The 23,377-nt window shown below is 39.4% G+C and overlaps 1 protein-coding gene across 4 annotated transcripts in view; it reads right to left on the reverse strand.

Moving 5' to 3' along the window:
• Positions 1 to 23,377, reverse strand: part of AMPH (amphiphysin) — a 111,616-nt gene that overhangs the window by 4,356 nt on the left and 83,883 nt on the right. For 2 of the 4 annotated variants that reach the window (XM_021385849.1, XM_021385848.1), the window contains exons 13-21: positions 23,019 to 23,042; positions 21,408 to 21,431; positions 18,742 to 18,774; positions 17,337 to 17,387; positions 14,961 to 15,077; positions 9,215 to 9,271; positions 4,410 to 4,559; positions 3,140 to 3,397; positions 1,416 to 1,517 (exon numbers count right to left, since the gene is read on the reverse strand). In XM_021385849.1, coding sequence (XP_021241524.1) covers positions 1,416 to 1,517; positions 3,140 to 3,397; positions 4,410 to 4,559; positions 9,215 to 9,271; positions 14,961 to 15,077; positions 17,337 to 17,387; positions 18,742 to 18,774; positions 21,408 to 21,431; positions 23,019 to 23,042 — 816 coding nt within the window. The remainder of the gene's footprint in view (positions 1 to 1,415; positions 1,518 to 3,139; positions 3,398 to 4,409; positions 4,560 to 9,214; positions 9,272 to 14,960; positions 15,078 to 17,336; positions 17,388 to 18,741; positions 18,775 to 21,407; positions 21,432 to 23,018; positions 23,043 to 23,377) is intronic. The other 2 variants (XM_021385850.1, XM_021385851.1) reach the window with 2 other exon arrangements.

Below are 23,377 nucleotides of genomic sequence, written 5' to 3' on the forward strand. Positions count from 1 at the left end.
AGGTTTTATGGTGATGTTAAACATGAAGGGCAAATATGTACTGAGTAATAAAGATATGAGCAGAATGGTCTCAGAAACATAAATACATAAATCTTTATTTTCTCCATCACTGCACACAATTTACTCCAATTAATGCTAATGAGATTTGGATGCACACCACAAGAGAAAAATAATTCATGGATTCACCAAGTGTAGGTTACACATATTTAATACAAAACATTATAAGAAAAAATAACTGAAGACAACATATTTTGATATCCTTAGAGTAGTATTCTCCAAATACTGAGAATAAAATCAATTGAACAGCTCAAGAGGTATGATGCAGCAGAATTTGAGTAAGCATAAGAGAATCTGTCCCTACAAAAATAAGGATGTGTCCTAGTGAAAAAGAAAATAAAAATAATCTTTAATTCAGAAATAATAATAAAAAAGAATCACAACTCAAAACAATTACTTGTCTCTTGTACTAAGAGAAAGGTCAGCTTAGGTCATGAACAGTCTCTGGCTCTCCAAGTATGCACTAGTTAGAATTTAGACATATTTTAAGAAATGTTATTCATTCAGAGCAGAGCACTTAGCTATCTCACTGGGCAGGACCCAATCCCTGACCTCTCAGCCCCCAGTTCAGTGGGATACTTTTCATCAACACTTTCAGCCACTACAGCATGAAGTGGCTTGTACTAATTGTACAAGATTGTCTTCTTTTAAAGAAGAAATCAAAAATTAATTCACTTCACTGCAATTCAGTATAACATGTGGAATTAAATTGTTTAAAAATTAACCTGAAACACACTGTTAAAACAAAATAAAATGTTTCAAATGACATTAAACTGTTGGGTTCTTGCATAAAAGACAAAGTGATTGCCAGCGCATTTCAAGAGCACGGCTGCATGAGGCTAAGGTTCCTAGAGGCACACGGAACACATAGGAACACCTCTGTACAATTTAACTGCAGGACAGAACTGTTTGTGTGTAGTCTCAGTGTTCTCTCTGGGCAAATGTATATTATTTCTCCAAATCTCCATGTAAAAGCTCTGAACATGTGGGGAATGTATAATCAGTTCTGATGCAATGTTACAACAAGATGATAGTAACACGCACAATTTGTAAGCCATCTTCTGTATTAAGCCTATATTGTGTATGTAGGCCTGTATAAGACCCACGACAAAGTTTCATAATAGTGCCCTGGAAAAATATGCTGAGGTTGGACCCCATTGGTAGTATATACCTGGGACTTTAGCTTAGTTAACTGTGCTGTTAGTCTCAAATGAAACCAATTACAAGGGCAAAATAAGAATGTTGGTGTTTTCTAACAGTAAAGACATTTTGAATCAACATTTCCTATTAACTATAATCGGTGGGAAGAAAACTGAGACAAAGAAAAACATTAACAAAAGAAATAATCATGTTTTTACCTGATCAGCTGTAGTCTCAGAAGGAATTACTAGTACAATATCCCCTCGTTTTAAATTAAGCTCATCACTGTTAGCTGCCTCAAAATCATGTAGAACTTCAACCTAAAGAAAATACCAAATATACAGAAATTATCAAAATAGAGACAATGTACTCTTTCACTTTTTTCTTTATGGAAACATATGGCCGTATGTATGTACATTCACTGATGTTAACATTAATTCACAGCAAAGTTCCTATTTATAGTTTACGAAACAAGTGTAGCTTAAGGAAATCTTCCTGAAACTGCTGAAAGAAAACAAACATCCTTTCTCAAGGTTGCAGAATCCCACAAGTACTGTCTCTTGGACAAGTCCTGTTACAATATTCCTTCTGTGTAGGGAACTTGCTTTCATTTCCCACTATCATTACTAGACCTGAGGAGAGGGATGGCAGGATTTTGCTAATAAGCTTGGAAAAGGATCACAGGAAATGTTATTTCAGACCTTCACTTATGCTGGCTGCTAGATATTATTCTTGCTGTAAACATCCATGGAAATTAGAGTGAGAGGTACAGCACTAGTCTCAATATATGATAAAAGAAGTTAATAATGGGAACCATAGCTCATGTTTATCCTGGAAAGAATTCCCATTTACTGGCAGATAGGAATGCCAAAAATATCTCTCTTTCAAAGAGGTGATTATTAAAACATTTGTGGGGGCAGTATGCTGTTGTGAACAGACCATTTTAACTAAATAGATCTACCTCCTTAAGAGAGATACTACTCTAGTTTTCTCAAAGGCACAGCCAGTTCCATGGCAACTCTGCAATAATGAAATGATACAGCAACAAGAACCAGATGGCAGTCATATATTCTGCTCCTTCTTTTTTATGTTTGACTCAAGGGAGCATGATGAAAAACAAAAGATGAACTGTGGCAGCATGTCTGCATCAGAACTGAACAATACTGGTCACTCTAACCTTAATGTTATTCTCACATTTGCTGAAAATATTGACTAATGAGAATAGACCAGAAAGAATGGCATATTTATGGAGTGCTGTGGGACTAATTAGTCTGAAGTATGCAAATTATAGTAGGAAGCATATAAAGTTCATCTATCCTCAAGGAGCTTTTCTCCTTCTCCGCGATTCTGAAGTGAAAAGAACCTTGTGAACCAGGAGACCCTGTGGGCCTTGCCAGCCAAGGAGAGAATTTCCCTCAAGCCTCATTAAACTCTTCTGTCTGAATACCCTAAGAGTTTATAAGCATAGTAATACTAAGGACATAAAATGACACTTCAACTTCATTACAGTGAATAGTAGAAGTCCCATAGATTTCAATAGAGCTGGAACTTCCACTACAGATTCTCAGGTCAGAAAAATGCCTTTTTTGGTATTGTTAGCATACGATCATATAATATTGCTGACTAAATCAGTGGCAATGGAATTTTACTCAAAAGATTCACTGTCAGTACTGATTTGGTGAGATGAAAGCAGTACTTTAATGATTCTTACAGCTACAAAGGGATATAACTAACAACATCAATGTGTAGAAAATGTATTTCTCAAAATTCATGTATGGAGAAAAAACACAATCAAAACGTTGTGTGTGTGTATTTGCATGCAAGCATGTGGCTGTGAAACTAGGCATCCTTTGGCCTCAAGAAACCATCATAGTGCCTCAATTTTCAGACATATACGCAGAAGCTAGGTCTGAAGAGATATCTAAAAGAAAAACAAGCAGACCTTAAAAAGAAAGCCCGGTGGCATGTCAGAAGCTATGTCTCCTGCTGACACAGGCTGATCTTGAGAAGGTGCAGTCTGGATTTCTTCAGTGGGTTTCTGCTCAATTCCAACTTGGGAAGTTTCCCTGTCAGTGCCCTGAGTGCCCATCTCTGCTGCAGCATCTTTGGACTCGTTCGTGATGACATCATGTTCTTCTCCTTCCCCTTCATTGTTTGATGCTGGCTCTATTACTACTGAAGGGATGCTGCTGACCTTTTCCTTGGAAAAGAAATAAAATACAACAAAAGCACCACAAGAGTATTTAGTACTTTACTTCAAGTTAAAAAACACAATTATTTACTTCCACTGTAGGTAGGAGTCTTACATCAAGACAGAGAACAGTACTTGTGAAGAAATGTAAAAGCTCTAAGAGCCTAGACGAACACAAGGCACAAAAGCAGAAGTGACCTGGGCCTCTTTCAGAGCTGTCCCAGTGTCCAGGTGTGACATCCATCATACCCTAGAGCACCTTTAGGACGGAGGGGGGTTGCTGCCAAGAGCTATGTGGGACATGTTATTGCACAAGACTTACTATGGGATGTTTAAGGGAGAAACCAAAAGCAGTGAAAGGAGTGGATTAAGGTGATCTGGGGAGGAACAAGTGTGGGACAACAAAGGGATAGATAACAGGATAAATGAGCTGGTTGCATGTAAATAGTGGGTAGTTCAAATGTTTGTCTGGCCATGTCCTGCACCTGATGAGTGTGGTCTCTCCTATCTTCTCATTAAATTACTTGCTATCTCTTCTCCAGAGTGAGGGCTGTCTATTGTTCTTGCCTGCATATAGTGCATACACACAGGTTCAGATAACAGATTGGAGGGCCGGTGTGCCCAGCTGCAGCTATATGAGAGATCCAGGTGGCAGCCACTGGAGACACTCAGGTAGTGGACTTGAGTGACATCAGCATATATATAAGAATACATACATTCTCACTAGTAGATCTCTACCCCCCTGCTCACCCAGAGAGGTGTGCATGATAAGGCTGCCGGTAACGTTTGTGTTTGTGCGAGTACTCCGCATGTCTGTCTGCTATTTCCATGGCTGGCTGTGTACATATGTACAAATGTGGTGTCTATGTATGCTCTGTGTGTGCATCAACTGAGAATACATGCTCAGCTTCACTGCTTGTTGGACCCTGGGGCATGGAGCTGCAGCAACCTTGCCTGTGCTGGGATCTGCTGGGTCTGGCTGGATTCCTCTAATGCTCCCCCACACAACAGCATGAGGTACCTGAGAAACATCAATCTCCTTTTCTTCTCCCTGAGGTTTGTCACCTTCAGCAGCAGCCTCCTGTTCAATGGGAGCAGCACCCTCACCAGCTCCTGCTGCCACCACCACACTGTCTTCCACTGCCACTGCCCCATCTGCAGCACTCACCACCTGTAAAATAAAAGGAGGAGAAACCTTTCAGGACACTAGCTGTGAATATCAGCTGGAAATATCCTGTGCTCTGTGACCTTCTTAGGTGTTGCCAGCCCCTGGCTTTGGTTTCATTGGAGTTTCTCCTGACCCATTAGGGAGAGCAGTGCTGGAGGCTGCCATCTCACGCCTGATGCACTGTGTGAGGAACACAGGGGTAGGCTTGCACAGTGAAGCTGATGAACAGGCAGGAGAGGGACATTTATGAAACCTGTTGTAGAGGTTCAAATAGGTATTTCTAGTGTAGGAAAAATTTGTCAAGGCTCATGTGTTTTTCACTGGCTCTTCTTTCTCACGTGTATACAATGGCCTCTTTACACTGCTCTCTCAAAGAGTTATGTGACTGCATTCTCAGGGCTGATTTGCCTCCAGGCTGTGTGGTGAAAGAAATTCCCCACAGGTTCATGGTGAGTTGATGCTTGGCAAATTGGCTGGAGGTCCACTGTGCTAGTGAAAGTCTGTTCTTGGGAACAGGCTACAAGTCTCCAGCCTCTAGACCTGGACTGCCTTCAAGAACATTACCTTTATTAAACTCCTTCTGAACAGAGATGTGCAATTTGGGCTATGTTAGCTGAAACAAATATACTCTACAGCTGGATAAAGGTCAGAAATCTTCAGATGTCATCAGATACCAGAAAAAAAAATGTTTACTGTAAATACCTATAGCTAGGTCAATGTAAAAAAGAAAGAAACATAAATAATGGCCCAAGTAGATTTGATATGACTGAATCATTTGTCATCAGTCTGTGTTGAAAAGTTAGTATGTGCTTTGTTTCAGTTATTGAAAGGAGGATAGAAAAGTACCTTCCTACAGATCATTGCTAAATCCTTCATCCAGCAGAGACCTCTGCTATAATTTATGTATTACCCTAGCATTTGTGTTGGTATATACTGGTATTTGTTTACAGTAATATATTGGAAGTAAGTTTACCGTAGATTCATCTTAAGGCTTGGATGGTGAAGGTAAATAAAAAAAACATATTCTGTCAATCTGTTATGGTTTTGTGATTTTTGTTGTCGGTATTCCACATCATTACATCATGTAAGGTACGGCCGGTTAAAGAGTTAATTCCCTGGTTACTGCAAACTACCTTTTTTGGTGTGACCCTCTGAGGGGGAGGGAGGAGGTGCGCTCCCCAGGGGTCTTTGCGTTGGAGGGGAGGGGGGTGAAGCCTCGTGGGAGAGGCGGGGTCTGTTCCTTCCTGCCCGGCGGAGAAAGCACATGGTCCTCCTGCAGTTTACTGTGTAAGATTTTCAGCCTGTAAACTCTCTAATATAATTCTACTAGCCTCATTTTGATATATTTAGTAAAATTAGTTGTTCCTCCTCAGATTGGTGCCACTGTTTTTGTGTTAGATCCGCCTACGAGTCCCCTGCTTTTTTTTTTTTTCCCTCTTCCCTTTGTTTTCCCAGGTTGCGGCTCCGCGGCTTCTCTGCCGCTTTAGCTGCCGGCCCGGCCAGGGGCCGGCACCTACTCGCCGGCAATTTTTTTTTCCTTCCTCCTTGCTCGATTTTTTTTTTTTTGGGCCTGTCCCCCTTGTCACGGACACAGACCCTTAGATAATACCGTGACACAATCCAATTAACTTTAGGAAATTTTTAACACTAAAGAAAAACTATTTTCCAGGTACCAACATCAAGATACATTTAGCAGAAATGTCTCTGATCTTCAGTTAACAGCCTGATGCTGTTTTCTCAGTTTGATCTTTCCTCCATGAATGAGACTAATTCAGCTACCTGAGCTCAACTTGAACTACCTGCATTTGTTCATGGTCATTCTTCAGTCATTGTCCTTTAGCTATATCTACTCCTATTGACTGATATTTATTAATGTGATAAATAAATACTTCTGGAGCCATTGAAGGCAGAAAATACTCTAGTGTTTTGCAGAAATCCGTGGAGAAGCTTAAGCTTGAACTGAGAATTCTGCTTGGGAAGAAGGATGCTCTGTCACAAACAGAAGTTACATCAAAAGACATGGACAAATGTTGACGTCTTCTCCTGTGACTTGTAAGGCATGCAAGACTGTCTCTCAGAGTATTACCAATTTAGCAGTCTTGACCCAGGTTGGTATTCAAATAAATGGTGGATGTAAAAGCATTGGAAGAGACCAGTATGAAAGAGGTGCATATCAGATCAATTTTATACCATGTGCTTCTAACAGCGTGCTGTAGAAATTGATCTTGCTGTCTGTTGTGATTAGGATCAACATTTCTGTTTATTGGATTTGTATAGCCAATTTTACTTTACTATGGAGGAGAATTTTAATTTACATGAGTCAGCTCTCAAATAGTCTGCACTGAAAGGGTGATGCTCTCACAGCCTGTAGTTGTAACTCACTGAATGTACAGCACAGCTCACAACTTTGTCATTCCTGTGTCTTACAAGACAAATTCAAAGCAAGATAGATGATTAAAAATGGCTTTTACAAAAACATGTGTGCTAGCACTGAATGAATCTCACTATTAGCATCAAATATCTTTGATTAAGAAGAAAAAAAAACCCCAAAACTAAAAAGAAGGAGGCTCAATTCCAATGAAATCAGGACAGCAAGCACCCCATACCTAGGTATAATGGGCCACATACTTGCAGGTATTTCCTGTCTTCATACTGAGATCCAATTCTACAAACCTATTTTCCATAACATTACGTGGTCTAACAGCAAACTCCTAAACTAGCTATCTACAGCATTGTTACTGAAATTTGTACAGCCATGCAGTAGAAAAAACAAGGGCCATCCAACATAGTGAGAGCTGTGATAAAAGAACCACTTGACTTTTAATTGCAGTAAAATCGAATGCTTCTTTAGCCAGGATGCAGCTGATCCACACAGTTGGATTATCCTCTAATTAACGCCACTGTCAGCTGAGTGCAATGCCACAGATTCAGCGGCAGCAAGAATGAGGCCAGGAAGAAGAGAAGAGCTACTGAGTCTGCAGCTGGGGTCTGGAAGGAGCTCAATGAGCTTTCCCAATTTTCCAGAGCTGAAGGTCTTGCTCCATGGCTTTATTTAGAAAAGGACTGGGTAATTTTTATGACAGTTAGTCATAATTGTAGCTAAGCTGTCTAATACAACATAAAGAACTAATTATCATGCTTTAGTGAGTGCACCAATTGCTTGCAAAGTCTTGGAAGGCTTTTGGAGTAATACTGAAGAACTGGTTATGAAAGTTGCATCAGGACAACCCTCCACTGCAGCCAGGATATCAGCTTTAGCAAACAGCTTGATCCCTGACAGCATCTCTTCTGCATTCAGCAATACTGCTCCTTTAAACAGGCCAAACTTACCAGATAAAAGACCTCAAATTTACAAGGGCATGAGGCTTTGTAAAAGAGAGGAAAGATACATTTCAAAGACTTAGCCTTTGTGCTCAGGGGATAGCAAGGAATTTCTTGACCCAGACTTAGTGGTGATCAGCCAATGCTAGAGAAGCAGTGCAGCTCACTTTTGCAGTGCACCAACACCAAGAGCCACAGAGACCACGTTTGACCTACTTCTCCCGTCCTGTGTATTCTTGTTAGTATAATTCCCCTGGCTTCTATACAGCAGGCTGGTGAGGAGTATGACATCAGTGAGTCAGGGCTATGGGTCACAGGAAGAAAGCAGCCCATGGTAGTGGGACCTCATACTGGCTCCGCCATGCTGCCCAGCAGGGACAGCTGCTGGCTGCAAGTCTCACTTCCCAGCAACACTGGGTACCCGGAGCCACAGACATATCCCAGACTCCAGGAGGGCTAAAGCCTATTTACAGCAGTGTAACAAAGCCAAGCTTGGACAGTTGAGCCTACCATGAAACCAAAATGAGTGGAAAAAAGCTTATAATCTGTTCATATATGTTGTGGCACCAAGATAAATAACGTAACCAAACAGTTCATCAGCTCCTTGAGATACAGATTCTAAGCGATTACCAATGAGGAGCAACGATTTCCTTCTCACTCTCTACTTCTCTTCCTGCATTTAATATGAAGCTCTTCTTCCTGTGCTGCTCTCTATGCACACTTGAACACATTACAGTTTCAATTCTGTACAAAAGGATTCATAGTGTCTTGTTTTATATAAGCAAAATACAACCATACAACCCTTAGATTTCAACATGCTCACCTAAAGAGAAATTAAGTATGTCACTGAGTTTTTCAGTTGCTTTGTAATTTACCTAATTCAGTGCCAGATTTGTATTTTAGAAAACAATCTTCTAACATGATTATTTTCAGTTGTTCTAGGAAAAATAAATGATGAATCAAAATTCCTTTTCTTTTTTTAAAGATGTTTCGAGGAAGGCTAGGGAAACAAATTTAAGGAAAATGTAAAAGCTACTGTGAATCTATGCAGTATATTCTCACTTTACCCCAAATGTCAATAGAAACAGCATTATACCACTTTCTGTACGTGGATCTGTTTCCTGTCCCAAAATATTTATCAGTCTAAACTGCTGCAACAGTCAGTTTCTAAGGTAGGTCTTGTACTGAGTGAGAAATGTTCTGGTACCACAGCTGGGTCACAGTCATATTGTATTGGCTGCATATTGATAACATGCAAATGACAAATACATATTTTTTCCACCTTTCTCTTGAAGATATTAAAGCAAAACCATATTCCTGAGGCTGTTCATATGTACCTCGCTCTCTTTCTCAGCAACTCCAGTTGTCTCCTTATCCCCTGCCTCGATACTCTCCTGTATAAAGAGGAAATATGGTCATCATCTTACTCATGCTGAGGGAATGACTGCAGAGAAATTGGCATTAATCAAGCTTGGTGGAAGAATGGCATGTATGGGATGCAATGAAATGAATGGCAGGAACTAAATGGGATAGTATACAGTGAGTGGAAAGATTTTTGCTGCCATATATCTGAAATAAAAGTAGCCATAAGCTAACAACAACAAAAAAAAACCCCAAAAAAACACGAGAAATAAAGCCTGTTAATTTATATAACGATCACCACACTGGAAGTGCTAATGACAATTTTATTTACTTTTGCTATCAGTATTCTCATAATAGTGCCATATTTGATGATATTTTTATTAAGCAACAACCCAGAACACTGCTGACCTTACAGTTTTCCAGCTACCTCAAATTTCTCCCACCCAAGACTCAGAATGTTCCCATTATAACCTGCTGCTGCCCCTGTAACTCACCAGTTTCCAGGAAAACTTTCTAAAACACTTCTTCCACACACGCTGGACTGCAACACATTTAAGGGGATTGTTCAAAGAGGTGGGTCACAAAGTTCATCATTTTTTGCAGAATCACTTTTCTCTAGGTCCATACTCAGTTGTACATGCAGTGGGTGCCTGACATTTAAAACATTAGACATGTGTCAGTGGCTTTCTAAATCTGGCTCCCATGAAGATGTTCAAGGGATCAATTGCACTGAACAGTAATGGGCTCACCCCAAATAATACTTTTTACAGCACAGATGATATCTAACACCAGGTCCTTTTCTACAGAAGCTGTAAAACTGCATGAGTTCCAGGTTTTGGAAAAGAGGAAAAAGGGGACAATTTCCTAAACTCTGTGGGACCATTGTGCCCCTGCTGGTTTCCAATTCTACTGTTGGATTTTGGGAGTCAGCCAGCAACATCCCTTCTGCTTGAGCTTGGATTCAGTTTTGGCTATTGCAATGCCCAGATCAAGAGGTTCAGGTCTAGTTTAGGTCAACAAACCATCAAAATGGCTAAAATTCATGTCTCATTTGGAATACTTGGAAGTGCTTTTTTCTTCTGTTCAGTCTTGGCTACCTGCAGATTGCAGGCTATTTCTAAAGATGCTTTCCAGAGGAAAAGTGAATCTAAGCCCCCTTATAGAAATCTCTTTCACTAATAAATTTTGAGGCTGCTTTGCAAATTTACCTAGGTCAGATTTATCAAAAGCCCTGTAAGGGTGAAGACAAGTCATGCAAACCTATTTGAGTTCATGGTAGATTGCCATCTTTTGCAGTTGTGAGAAGACCTCAAGTGCTCAGTCTCCAGCTAACTGCCTCCACACATCTGTCACACCAAAATTTCTACAAGTTTCAGTGGAAATGCTTGCATGTTACTTTTTTAATAAAAGGATGCTGAGTTATATCCAAACTTCACATCACTCATGTGTTTTCTAATCTAATCTTCCAGTATTGCCGGCAGTCACCTCATAAGACCCAGACATGTCCAGATGCCAGGGCAAGGCAGTTGCTGACTGAAGTGTTACCATGGAAACCTCTCATAGCTTTATCCTGTTAAAATTACAGTGTTATATAACCTTTTCTTTTATATATATATAGGATTAATTCTTCTTTCAAGCTGCCAAACCTTGCTGTGAAGTCCTGATTTTTGCATTAATTTTGTAAGAGACTGTAGAGGATCTTAAACAGAAGAAAATCCCACAAGCATCAACTGCAAAATATAATTATTTCTTACTCTAGCAAAGCATGCATGCACACAGCAACTCACAGAAGTGTTGCTCTTTTTTTTTTTTTTTAACAGGAGAGATAAAGATAAAAAAATATTTCTATTGCCTCATAAAACTATGCATTTCCTGACTTTTAATATTAAAAAGTGCTGAATTTCTTTCATAAGCTGCATTTAGAAGTCAATTTACCTTCAGAAATGAGTATTGTTCTATGTTTTGTAGTCAGGAATGTGTTTGTCCCTACCCTTCTCTTAACAATAACCTGAAAATTCTCTCTTGTAAGAATTCCATCAATCAAGCTTACAGCTTGGACCTTGTTACAAAATTTGATGCATTCATACATACACTTTTAAATGTAAGAAAAGAAGGCTCTTTTCAAGCATAACTGGAAGCAGATTTTGTGGGAAAGAGAAAAGTAAGGAGAGCTGCCCTTACTTCCTAAGGATTATTTTGTACTAGTAAAATTAGTAGCATTACCCTTTTGATTAGTTAGGAGTTGGGATAGTGTGGATGATGGAGTTTTAGAAGGGAAGCACGGTAGTGCAATTTTTATTTTTATGCCATACTAGGCATAAAAGTCTAGTAAATTGGATTACTAAAATAATGTCTAAGTAATGCTGCAATTCCATAAACAGAGTGAAATCTGCTTCTGCAGACTTAGAGCAGAAGAACGCTATTCTACATCAGTTCTCTCCCATTTTTGAAAGAAATATTTTAGTTTTTAAATGGCCTCATACTCCAGTGTTGTACCTATACTTAGCTCCATGTTCAGCATTCAGACACAGCTGACCACTCTTCTATATCTGACCATTGGACTGCTCTCCCAGATTATATTATCTGCAGTTTGGGTGCCATGAATTGTACCTACTGTGGGATTCAACCATAATTAGACACCTCTAAGCTGAAGGCTCTTTCTTGTCCTCTGCTGTCATTGTTTGGTGTCTGAGAGAGCTTCCAGCAGGTAGTTTCATATATGCCTACACAGAGCTTTGAAAATCACAGTATTTAGCTGAGTGTCTGATTGATTTAATGAGAGAACATTAGAGTCCAGGCAGGCATCAGACCCAAAGCACAAAAAGGCTCTTTCCAAACTAATGAGCGCACTGGAAGTCAAAAAGCTGATCTCTGAGCAATGCTGCAAACTCTGTGTGCTACATTTCACACATAGGAGAACAAGAAAGGGAAATAACAAGACTTCCTAAGATTTCTCTTTGTTATTCTGTACACTTATAATCTTTGTCTGAATTTGAAAAATTGACATGGTGAGAAGAGTATTATTATTTGAAACTGTCAATCAGTGGTTAATACACTGTATCTTTTAGACTGCATCCTCTGGATTTTATAAACAATGGAAATAAGGAAACAAAGCAGTTTCATTGGGAAAAGTCCATACAAGGACTTTTCATGTAAGGATCAACTGTTGCCAGCATCTAATATAAATTTTATTTGTTTTGTGGCACTTGACACCTGATGGACCAAGAAAAGAACACATAATAAGATTTCATGCAGCAATTATGATGAGCCCTTGGAGTGAAATATTTGGCAATATGGTTCAGAGAGATTGAACAACAGAACTGAAAACTTCTGAGCAGGGAATGGAACCCTATTCCCTGGACTACTCTCTCCTCAATTTAAATGAAAGCCTTACCAGAAAATTTACTCAAAGCACCCACAATGACCAATGAATGCCATACATTCTATGGATTAATGTGGTTTGACAGGACATTTACCACAGAAAAACAGTGCTGATTAGTGGCTGTCACCACAAACTTGAAATTACTAAAATCAGTAAAAGATTCCTATTAGGAAGATACCTATTAATATTTTACCACTCCATTTTTAAGTAAGTCATAACTCATAAAGTAAATGGATGCAGAACTGCTGCTGAGAAATGACATGTTTTCATATTTTGCAACTCAGTGAAATTTTCCTTAGCTTTGATCACCGTTATTGTTAATCCTAATCTTCAAGACTCTTCTTTGCAAGTCCTGGTAGGCAATTCCTGAAACAACAGCCCGTCAGAGACAAATGAAGATTGATTCTACTTCTGAATTTTTAAAAAATCATCACTTAGCTTATTTTCCTAGACATCTCTTCCAAATTAGTAAAGACAACTTCATATTCAAAAGGAAACAAAAATGAAAATAAACCTACTCAAAACTGTCTAATTTCTATTTAATGCCCAGTTCCTTTCTCCTGGATTGCCACTAAATTGCCCATCTCTCACACTGTGTTTCTTTCCCCACTCCCAATAACTCTGCAGCCATTTGGAGCATGAAAGAACATGGACTGAGAATGCCTCGGTCAGGCAGTAAAATAGGTCACTGGAAAAGCCCAATGAGTGGATGAGTGGTGCTGACCCCAGCCTGTCATTTAATTAGCACCTCAGACATTAAAAAATAAAATAAGATTTTAGAACTTTGTCTTAGTACAAGAAAAGGATTTGGCTTCCTTTTAGAAAAAAATATTTCCATCACAATTTTTCTTTTCTTCATGAAAACCTTACAGAAAAACAAATTCAAACCACACAGAAACAACACTTTAAGCTTCTTTGATATCTGTTCTTCACTTTATTTTCTGCCACTCAGCTACCAGAAGGGACCTCCTGACCAATGACTGATTTCCCATCCCTCTTCTACTCACCATCCTTTCTTCCTTCTTTATTCCAAACCATCAAATTTACTCTGACTAGCCATGAAGCATTTTTGACAAGAGTCTGACAGAACAATGTGCTTCAGACAGACAGTTTCATTGTTTGCTTTACTATAGAATTGACAAGTTATTACAGTGATTTATATCAACTCAAAAGAAAACACGCATAGGAGAAAGGCCTGATCTGTCGATCATGGGGCCTTTGTTTGGGTATGTTATTATAAGAGGATGATGCTAAGGTCACTTGCTCTAGTGTTTACTATGGATGTGAACAAGAAGTGAATTAAAATGAAACATACTCAATATTTGAGATTTAATTAGAATTAAATCCTATTCATAATTCTAGGGAACACACTGGGATTGCTTTCCTCCACCATCATGGTGCTGCTTCCACAGCTAGGAGTCCAAAGCGAATGGAAAGGATTAGACAAAGACAGGGATCATCCTCCCTCTCCCTCAAAGTTCTCCAGAACAGCCTGCCCAGCACTATCCCCCTCTCCATCCCCAACATATTGTTTTTACTCTGTCAGGAAGATAGGAGCAAGGGAGGAATGATAACTAGGTGGGTGCTGCAATTAAAGCTCAGACTGCCTTTTCATATCATTCACATTGGATACCAGTTTTAAATCCAGTGGCACAGTTGGAACCATCCAGGCAAAATTATTGATCTGTCTTTGAGAAGGTCTTTAAACTACAGCTGTACACCAGAGCCTTGCACACAGGCACTAGTACCTCCACCCTTCTGCTTAAGACAGTTTGCTTGGTATCATGTGTGGCTTTTGCAATGATCCAACACCACCAGCAAACAACCGACCTGACACTGGTGAGTAGAACTTCATACCATTTCCAAGCCACTCCTCAGTTCTGTTTGTATGCTTTTCTAATGCTGTTCCCCTATGTTAGTGACACCAACCAACCTGTGGTCATCAATAAATGTCACTATCAGGCTTGCAGTGCCTGTGCCATTGCCACTAGCAGGAATGTGAAATACCATCAGCTCCACAGACAGATCCATGCAATGCTATAGTTTCTGCATATCTGATAAGCCTTTTGTTGATGCTCTGCACTGACCTGTTACTGTCTGCGAAATCACAACCATTCAGGTGAACTTCCAGCTAAAATGCCAGTCTTAAGAGGAATGACATTTTAGGGCCAAAAGGAGTAAGTGTTGCTGGAGAGGCATGCTGTGACACAGCTGGGTGCTGATAAAACTAGCCATGGTGAGGAATGAAGAGGACAGCTGAAATACAGTAGGCACATTCACTGTGATGAGAGATGGCTCAGATGAGGCTAGGAGATGGATGTGGCGGACAGATCACTCACCGCAGCCTGCTCTGTTGGCTCATGTGGCTCAGCAGGGATGGCCTCCTTTTCCACAACAGCAGCAGTAGGGGTTTCCTCGACCTTGAGTTCCCCAGGTGGAGCTTCTTCAGCCTCAGTCTTTTGTTTTATTGATTTTTAAGTAAACAGTGGAAAAATTGTTGAGGAGCACATGATAGTGGGGAGGGAGGGAGGGAATGGGAACTCTGCCTGGCACTACAGTGCTGCTTCACTCCTGGTAGACTCAGTCCCACAGGGCTTTGCCAGGAAGAAGACAGCTTTACATTACTAATTAACATCTACGGAGCATCTTCATCCTCAGTGTCCTGTACATAAACTGAGCCAGTCCTACATCCCTCCCTTGCAAGGAGAGAGAGCACTAGCTTCCTGAGTTATTGAAAGCAGCAGCAGAAATGGGGAAGAAGCAATCAGTTTGCTCAGAAATGCTCTACAAAGTGAGGGCAAAGTGAGGAGTGTCCCAAATTATGCCTTCAAATATGATTTTTTAAAATTAACCCCTATCCCCCTAATTTTTCTAGTTTTCAGACAAAATGGTCCCTTCTCCGTTGAAGGTAGGAAGCAATTTGCAGAGACTCAAACAGTTTTCACATACACATAGGCAAGTACTGACTGCATGGATTCCGACAGTGTGAAAATCGTAGAATCACAGAATGGCTTGGATTGGAAGGGACCTTAAAGACCATTCAGTTCCAATCCCCCAGCACTAGATCAGGATGCCCAGGACTCAGAGGCATCCAGAGCTTCTCTGGGCAGCCCATTACAGTACCTCATCACCTTCTGAATAAAAAAATCATCCCTGGTTTCTTTTTAATGCTTATTTCTTCTTGAGCTCTCAATCACCTACAAAGTATCCATTTATCAGTCATGCTTCTGGAATTCCTACCCTTCAAAATTCTGGCCTATGCTTGTTCTTTAGCAAGTGTATCTAGCAAACATCATCCACTCTGCAAGACATTTGGTCCTGTAGCAAAACAGCTCACAGCAAAAGTATGATTTCTGCTAGAGACATAACCTTGCAAATACATACACATTAAAGGAGAGAGCTGCAAGCTGTGCTCAGCGTATTCCATTTATAAAGATGGCTGACTCAACCAGATAAAATAACCCCAGTAGATTAATTTGCCATGAACAAATTGCTCAGCATAATATGAACCTCAAAACTATTTAGCTGCTTTGCAGTTGATAAGATGCAGCTGGTTAGGAGGTCTTCTGTAATGAAGAGACAGCTTCCATGAAATTCTTAAAAATACTGAAATCTTCTCCTCCCTGATATTTTTCAGAAAATAAAACAACCACCACCAAACTAAAACATATCCTCTCAATTCTTTTCTCACATATTCCTTAATCAGACTTATTTTTAATGAAGTATAGAAAAGTCTGCCTAAGCAAGACCTTCAGGATTTGGTATAGAATAAAGAAACATTAATTATATTATACCACACTGCGCAGAAGTCTGTCTGGTGTGATAGTACTAGTTCCAAGGAATTTCACAAAGTAAAAACATGATTGAAATGAGAAACAAAAGACAGATTTATCCCAGGTAAGATGGCTAATGAGTTTCCTGGGGCTTAATACTGGAAGAAACTTTCAGGCTTAAAATCACAGGTAATATGTTATAATACAGATTGTACTGATGTGCTTTGACTCACTTGTGGACAAGCAGTCTTCAGACTACCACATGTGAACTACAAATAAAAATACTAAAAATGCTCTCACAGTATTCAGTAACCATTCTAAGTACAAGCACCAAAAGAGGCATACAAAAGTCACGTTAAATAATATTCAGTATCGCTATTCTGCTCTTAAGTAAATGTAGTGTTCATCCAGCAATGCTGCTACTCCATATCCTTAACTCAGGCTAACCAGAGACAGTAAGAGAAACTAAGAAACTACCAAAGCATGATCACCTTCAAAAATAGTCCCACCCCTTAAAAGACTGTACCTACTATTAATAAAATGTGGAGGACAGATAAAGCTATAGTAATATTAGAGGTATGTATACAGCTGTCATGTGTAATCACTTCCTTGCTGTACACTGGACCACAGTACTCATTCTTGCTGTTTCTTCAGTGCAAAAAATAAGTAAACTGTTCAACTACATCTTCAAGAATTAAAAGTATATTAGGGCAGCCTGTTTTTCTTTTTTTGCAGTGCTATCCTTGTGAAAGACTTTCGAAAAGTAAAGATTTACAACTACAATGGTATATCCGACAACTCTTTCAGGTTAAGGTTTCATGAATTAGAGGATGGAAAACACAAATATTTTTGTACAAAGGACCGAATGTTTTTGTACAAAGAAAAAAACAGTACCCCCTTTTTTACACAACTTTTAGAAAGGAAACAAAATCCACCACTTACCAAAGTCTCTGTCACATTCTCATTGGATTGCACGGTAAATGCAGCAGTATCCTACATATAGAAAATAAAAACAACGAAGGAACAATATTTGACATGGGATGTATCTAGTAAAGACCTGATCTTTTATGGCTTGCTCAGGCAAAACCATCTATAACTGAACATAGTATAAGATGGAAAAAAGATAATCTAAATAGGTATGAATATTAAAGACCTTCCTTTTTCAAATGTGCGTTCCATGAGTCTAAAATTTTTTAAGTTATTCAAACCAGTGAAGAATCCTTCACTGAATACAAACGAATTGCAAGGGCTTTGCTTCAGGCACACTGCACTTTTAAATAGTGAAAGTCAAAATTTTATTTTTCCAGACTACATGTGCATAGTGTTACTTACACATCCTCTTGATTCTGGGCTTTTATTTGAATAGCATGTACACTGCTCAGTAATTAGAGATATTAAGTTTTATATGCATTAGTAAGGCACAGAAGCAGAGAACAAGTTTTCCAGCATCTTATTCAGAAACAATTAATTTGGAAAATGCTTATGTCTGTTCCTACTGTGAGGGTGGGGGATCAAATTTTTATTTCACCCCAAGGTGAACATTTTGCCTTAGAAAAAGTGGTGGCAGCTTTGCATTTTAGCCCTTCCCTCTGAATACTTTACTAATTCAGAAGGCCTGTAGCAAAATTAATAAGCACTAAAAGACTCATTTTCAGCCTTGCAGATGCTCAGCTTTTTTGCGTATATATCTAAAAAATGGTGTGCAGAGTATGCTGTGGGTAAGCCAGTCTCTGAAAGGCTGCTGGAATCTAAGAAGGCCCCAGATTATCTGCATTATCACTCGGGATGATGGCCCTGGAATTTGAGAGCGTAAATGTGTTGTCTTCACGTATTGCACTGCTGCAATGCCTAATGCAGATTCTCAGCATTATATCACAGCAGAAAATAAACAACTCAGATTTAACTCCCAGATTAAAATATATTTTAAATGAAAACAAAATTGCAGAAACAAATTAAACTCATTTCATATATAAATACATAAATACATAGAGTCACTGAATATGTGCAAAAGCTATAAGGAAGCCACGCTTTACAGGATTTTGAGATTGCTAGAAAAATCCAAAAAAGAATGCAATAAAAATATGAATCCAGTTATTTTACATGGAAAAAGTCAGTCTTGCTAAGCTAGTGGGAATTTTCAAATTAAATTCAGTTAGGCCAAGAGTGCCAAGAATACTAGCAACCTTCTAGGAACATCTAGGAATGCTTTCTGAGGGCAGACAAATTTAGTATTTGTGTCAGCATGACATCAGTGTGCAGCTAGAACAGATTTTCCAAAACTGTGCAGGTAGTCGCAATCTCTTCCCAGCAAAACAGAAAAAACTCTCATAATTTGCTTATTTCTTACCTGTGCAAATCCATTAAATGCAGTGCTGGATGCCTAAGTAGAAGTGAAGATCAGAACAAATTATCATTTGTTTACTAAACGAGAACATAGATAAAACATTTTTATTTGCAAAATAAAAATAGGCCAGACATAAAAAATAACAAAAGGAAGGGCAAAGTAGCAAGATACTTGATGACAGTGCCATTTGATAACAGATTTCACAGGCTTAAAGAGAACAACAAAAGAAAAACAAAAAGCAGAGTGACAAATATTTTTATAAAAAGAAAAAGGAAAAGACTGTAGATGCATTTAAAATTATACATATAAAATATAAAAGCTGTGAGACACCATGTGTCTTCACAGCGTGAAGCTTCTTTCACCTTTGCGAAATGCATTTTTGTCAGCCTGTTTCATTACATGGCTGAAGGGCACCACACTATGAACAGTTGCGTGACAATTTTTCGATAAAGAATTGCAAGGGCTTGGAGGGGTAGCGGGAAACACACAGATGGATTGGTTTTAAACGACAAGGTTATGCATGACCTAAGGAACTCTTTGTCTAGACTAGGCTACACACTGGGGTAGGTACCTCTTCTTTATCAGCCTCAATTTCCTGGTACAACAATCCATATCTCCGGTTAGCAATTTCATCTTCAGATAAATCTGAGTTGTTGGTCTCATTGTCTTTAGGACTAGTTGAACTCTCGGTGCTAGCATTTCGGGAATTTCCCATTTGAAATAGAGCCAAGGGTCTAACTATCTCATTGCTAAGTCCAGTATTGCTAACACTTGCCTGCTCCCCAGGGAAGCCTTGTTTTATTGGTTCCTCTTGATTTTTATTGCTTGTGCTTACACCTACTTCTCCCCAGATGTTATCAGTCCCTCCCAGGTCCTGTGTAGACCACTTATCACTAATGCCTAACCAAGCATTTTCCAAGTTACCTTCCTCTGAGTCTTGCTGCTTGGGGAAAAAGGGCCAATTATCCAGTCCATTGGCTTGGCCATCTGACAGATTAGAAAATCCCCAGGAATCATTAGTAACTGTTGGATCCCAATTTGCCAGCCAGGGGTCTGTTTCCAAGGTTTCAGGAACACCACTGCTATGAGGATGCTCTTCAGTGGGTGCTGCTGCTGCCCTACCTCTCATTTGGTCTTCTCTATTATCTAGGCAAGGATTACCACAGATTGTGCTGGCAGCATGAGGTGTTTCAAGCATCAGTGCCCATTCTTGTGGGCTCTCTTTGTCAGTAGCAGCTTGACCTTCATCGGTAGTGCTACCATTTGGGAGGATGTCGATGCTACTGTCTTCGGCTTCTTTACCAGACTCTTCTGCACTGAATAATTCAGCATCACAAAGAATGTTTCCAGTATTTGTATGGTTCTTTTCTGTGTGGTCAGTGACCTCTAGGTCAATATGTGCCATCAGATTTATACCCTCTGTGGATGTACTCTCTCCAGTAAAATTGTCAGTTTGGTTTAAGCCATCCTCAAATATCATTTCATGATCCTGATTCCAGATACCAAAGACTCTCTCAGGTTCATTGCCAGTGCCTTCTGTAGTTTTACAGCTGTCCACTACTACTTTGTCTCCATCGTCCAACCCTGTGCTCAGCAATGGTTTTTCTGAATCCATCTCCTCAATGACATTTACTCCTTTGAATTCTTTTTCCCTAGGAATTTCTAGGTTAGCAACACTAGTTCTTCCAGCTTCCCCATTGCTACCTTCCAACTCATGTAAATTGTCTACCCCAGTGCTGACTGAAGTTTCACACTCTGACTTAGCTAAGCACTTATGAATCTCTGCCTCGCTATTTCCTTCCATTTCACCACCTTGCTCTTCCATTTCCTCTGTACCTTCTACCTCCTTGTAGTTAACAGCTCCATTCTCTACCTTTTCACTTGGCTTGACACCTGCCCACAGAGACTCTTCTTCCTTGTGCTTTTCCTCTTCCTTTTGCACATCAGATGGGAGGGATTTATCCAACAAGCTATCAGTTTCCAGGATGGGTGTCTCAAAACCAGTTATGTTCTCTAAACGCTGACTGGTTGCCACATCTTCCCATGGGACATTCTTAGCATCCAGCAGGCCCTCCAGCGAAGTCCTCTGTTTTTCATTTTCTGAAGCAGACCCTGGTGCAGCATCCTCCTGCTGACCTACAGCAGGCCAAATACTAGGAGGTAGAGTACCAATGGATTCGCTTGAGGTTTGCTCTGCCCCAGTGAAAAGCAAAGAACCGCCTGTAGTAATTTCCTGGCTGACACTGGGTGTGCTAACATCTAGGCCCCAGCTGAGTGAACCTAGATCAGTTTGGGATCTGTTAACATCTTCTGATGACCCACTGTTTGGGATTTCCTCCATGACCAGGTTACACAGGGAAAGACTTTTTGAAGAATCAGGCTTTAAGCAGACAGAAAAGCAAAGAAAAAACACAAGATGAAAAAGATAAAGCCGGACTTGATGAGAAAACACAAGATTTATATTTTACTAGAGCAATTTTAATTTAAAGAATGAAAGTGACTAAATTAAGCAGTTTAAGGAAAAGCTATGTGGCTTGCGACATTTGGAGGCAGTAGATTGCAATCTAGAAGAGCAGCACTGATAGACAAAACAAAAAGCTATATATTACATCACATTGATTAAAGCATGCCTCTAGAGTGGTTGTGATTTTGGGTGGAAGTTTGCTTACCGGCTGCACCAATTCGCTTGTTGTCTGTATAGAAAAGAACATTTAAAACACAGAAAACAATAATACAATTTTTGTTGTTGCTATTAGAACAGCAGTTAATTAATTGTCCTCTAACTAGCAGCAGTTACCAAAATGGTATAGGGAAGCAGCAAAGGGTCCTTTCCTGCCATTCCGGAGAAGGCTAAAGTCAGACTCCTGAATTTAAGCCTTCTAGCCACTGGACTACATTAGAAAAGAAGTCCTACAGGTGCAACAAATATTTATCACACCTTGCTTTCCTCTGAGACCCAATGACTTTTTTGTCACAGGAAATCTCAACAGAAAGGAGGAGTCATTCCATGATACAGCGAACAAGGAAGGAGGCAACACAAGTGGTGGCAGTGGACAGCTCTGATACTCCATCACTGCGCCATGGAGAGGCATTTACAGCCTCATGCACACTACGGCATCAAACCATACAGCCAGCTATCGACACCACCACTTTGAAGAGATACAAATGCTGCAAGGAAGATCAACAACTATTCTGCACTCAATATTATGAAAAACACTGTAAAGGTTGAGTAGCCTTAACTTCAAATATTTAGCTGTGAAGCTCCATACTTCCTTTTCGGTTTTAACTAGAGAAAGTAGGAAAATGATTATAATATAGAATACATATATAATATTAATATGCTATAAGTAAAACTGTGAAAGGAAGACTTGATAGAGATACGTAATATCAGTTTAAAGTTATAAATTTGTAACACTTCTGGGTTATTTTAGCTGGTCTAGATTTTGGCAACCTTGAAATTTTGGCTAGTTTCCATACAAGACTCTTTTTTTCAGTCTTCTTTTAAACCTTCCCAATAGAAAGAGATGAGCAGTTAATACACATCACATATGCCATATGTTCAGAAGATAGTGATGCAAATCTGAATGCATGAGAAGCATCCACAGATTTCTGTGCTAGCTGAACTTACAAAAGGTCAACAAAGGGTCTTTCAGGCTGCATGTCAAGTCAACCCAACTATCTCCATGACACAAAGTCAAAAGAAAGCTCATGAAAATTAACCGTTTTATTCCTGCAGATTATTTTATTTGATTAGACACCAGGAGGTGGAAGGAAGGATTTCTGCAGTTTCCTACAGCAGCAGCTGCTTTTGTGAGTAACTCCAGTTCACTGTATGCTAACTATGAAAATAACAAGTCAAATTCTCTCTTCACTTCCAAATTGTGAAAAAACAGGTGCCCACTGGGTTAGAATCCTACTGGTTAAAGGAACTATGTCTTCAGATAATTAAAAGAGGTGGATAGCATCCATTCCTACACTCTAAAAACTATAAAACAGATATGTGAATAAAAGCAGCAAACCCTTACCTATAATAATTGTGAATGTTATTAGCCTAGATTTCTAACATGATTTAGGTTTTGTAGGCCAAGCAACAGTGATTCTTTTTTTTTCTGCTTGTTTTAATGGATCCCAGGTGGCTTCATATACTTTAAAGTGCTTGTTATGGTCTGTAAATTCTTTATCTTGTCTTTTGGAGAAAGTATTATAAACCTGAGTTGAGAGTATTACAAAATCAGATGCACAGAAATATCCCAGTTCACAATGATAAATGTCAGTCTTACCGTCCACAGATCCCATGGCAATGTCTGAAAAAAAGGAGAGGAAAAAAGATGCTTTTAGAAAAATATTGTTCATATATTTTGTGTTTGATATGCTACATAACTAACATGAGAGAAGAACATCTAAATACACATTTTTATAGTATATATATATTTTATATTTGAGTGCATGTGTATATATTTGCAGAATACAATTTTTGGTTAAGTAGGATGAGCAGTATGTGGTGGATTGTGGTATTTCCCACTTCAAAGCAGTAGTTGTTTTCCAGTGAACTCATACCACTGGGTGTTTGAATGATAAGTACATTCTGAACTGGTGACTCCGAATGATGTTCAGCAGATACAGGAGTGCCTGCAAGGTA

The sequence above is a fragment of the Numida meleagris genome, chromosome 2 (genome assembly GCF_002078875.1).
Source record: "Numida meleagris isolate 19003 breed g44 Domestic line chromosome 2, NumMel1.0, whole genome shotgun sequence".
In the NCBI taxonomy this organism is placed as follows: Eukaryota; Metazoa; Chordata; class Aves; order Galliformes; family Numididae; genus Numida; species Numida meleagris.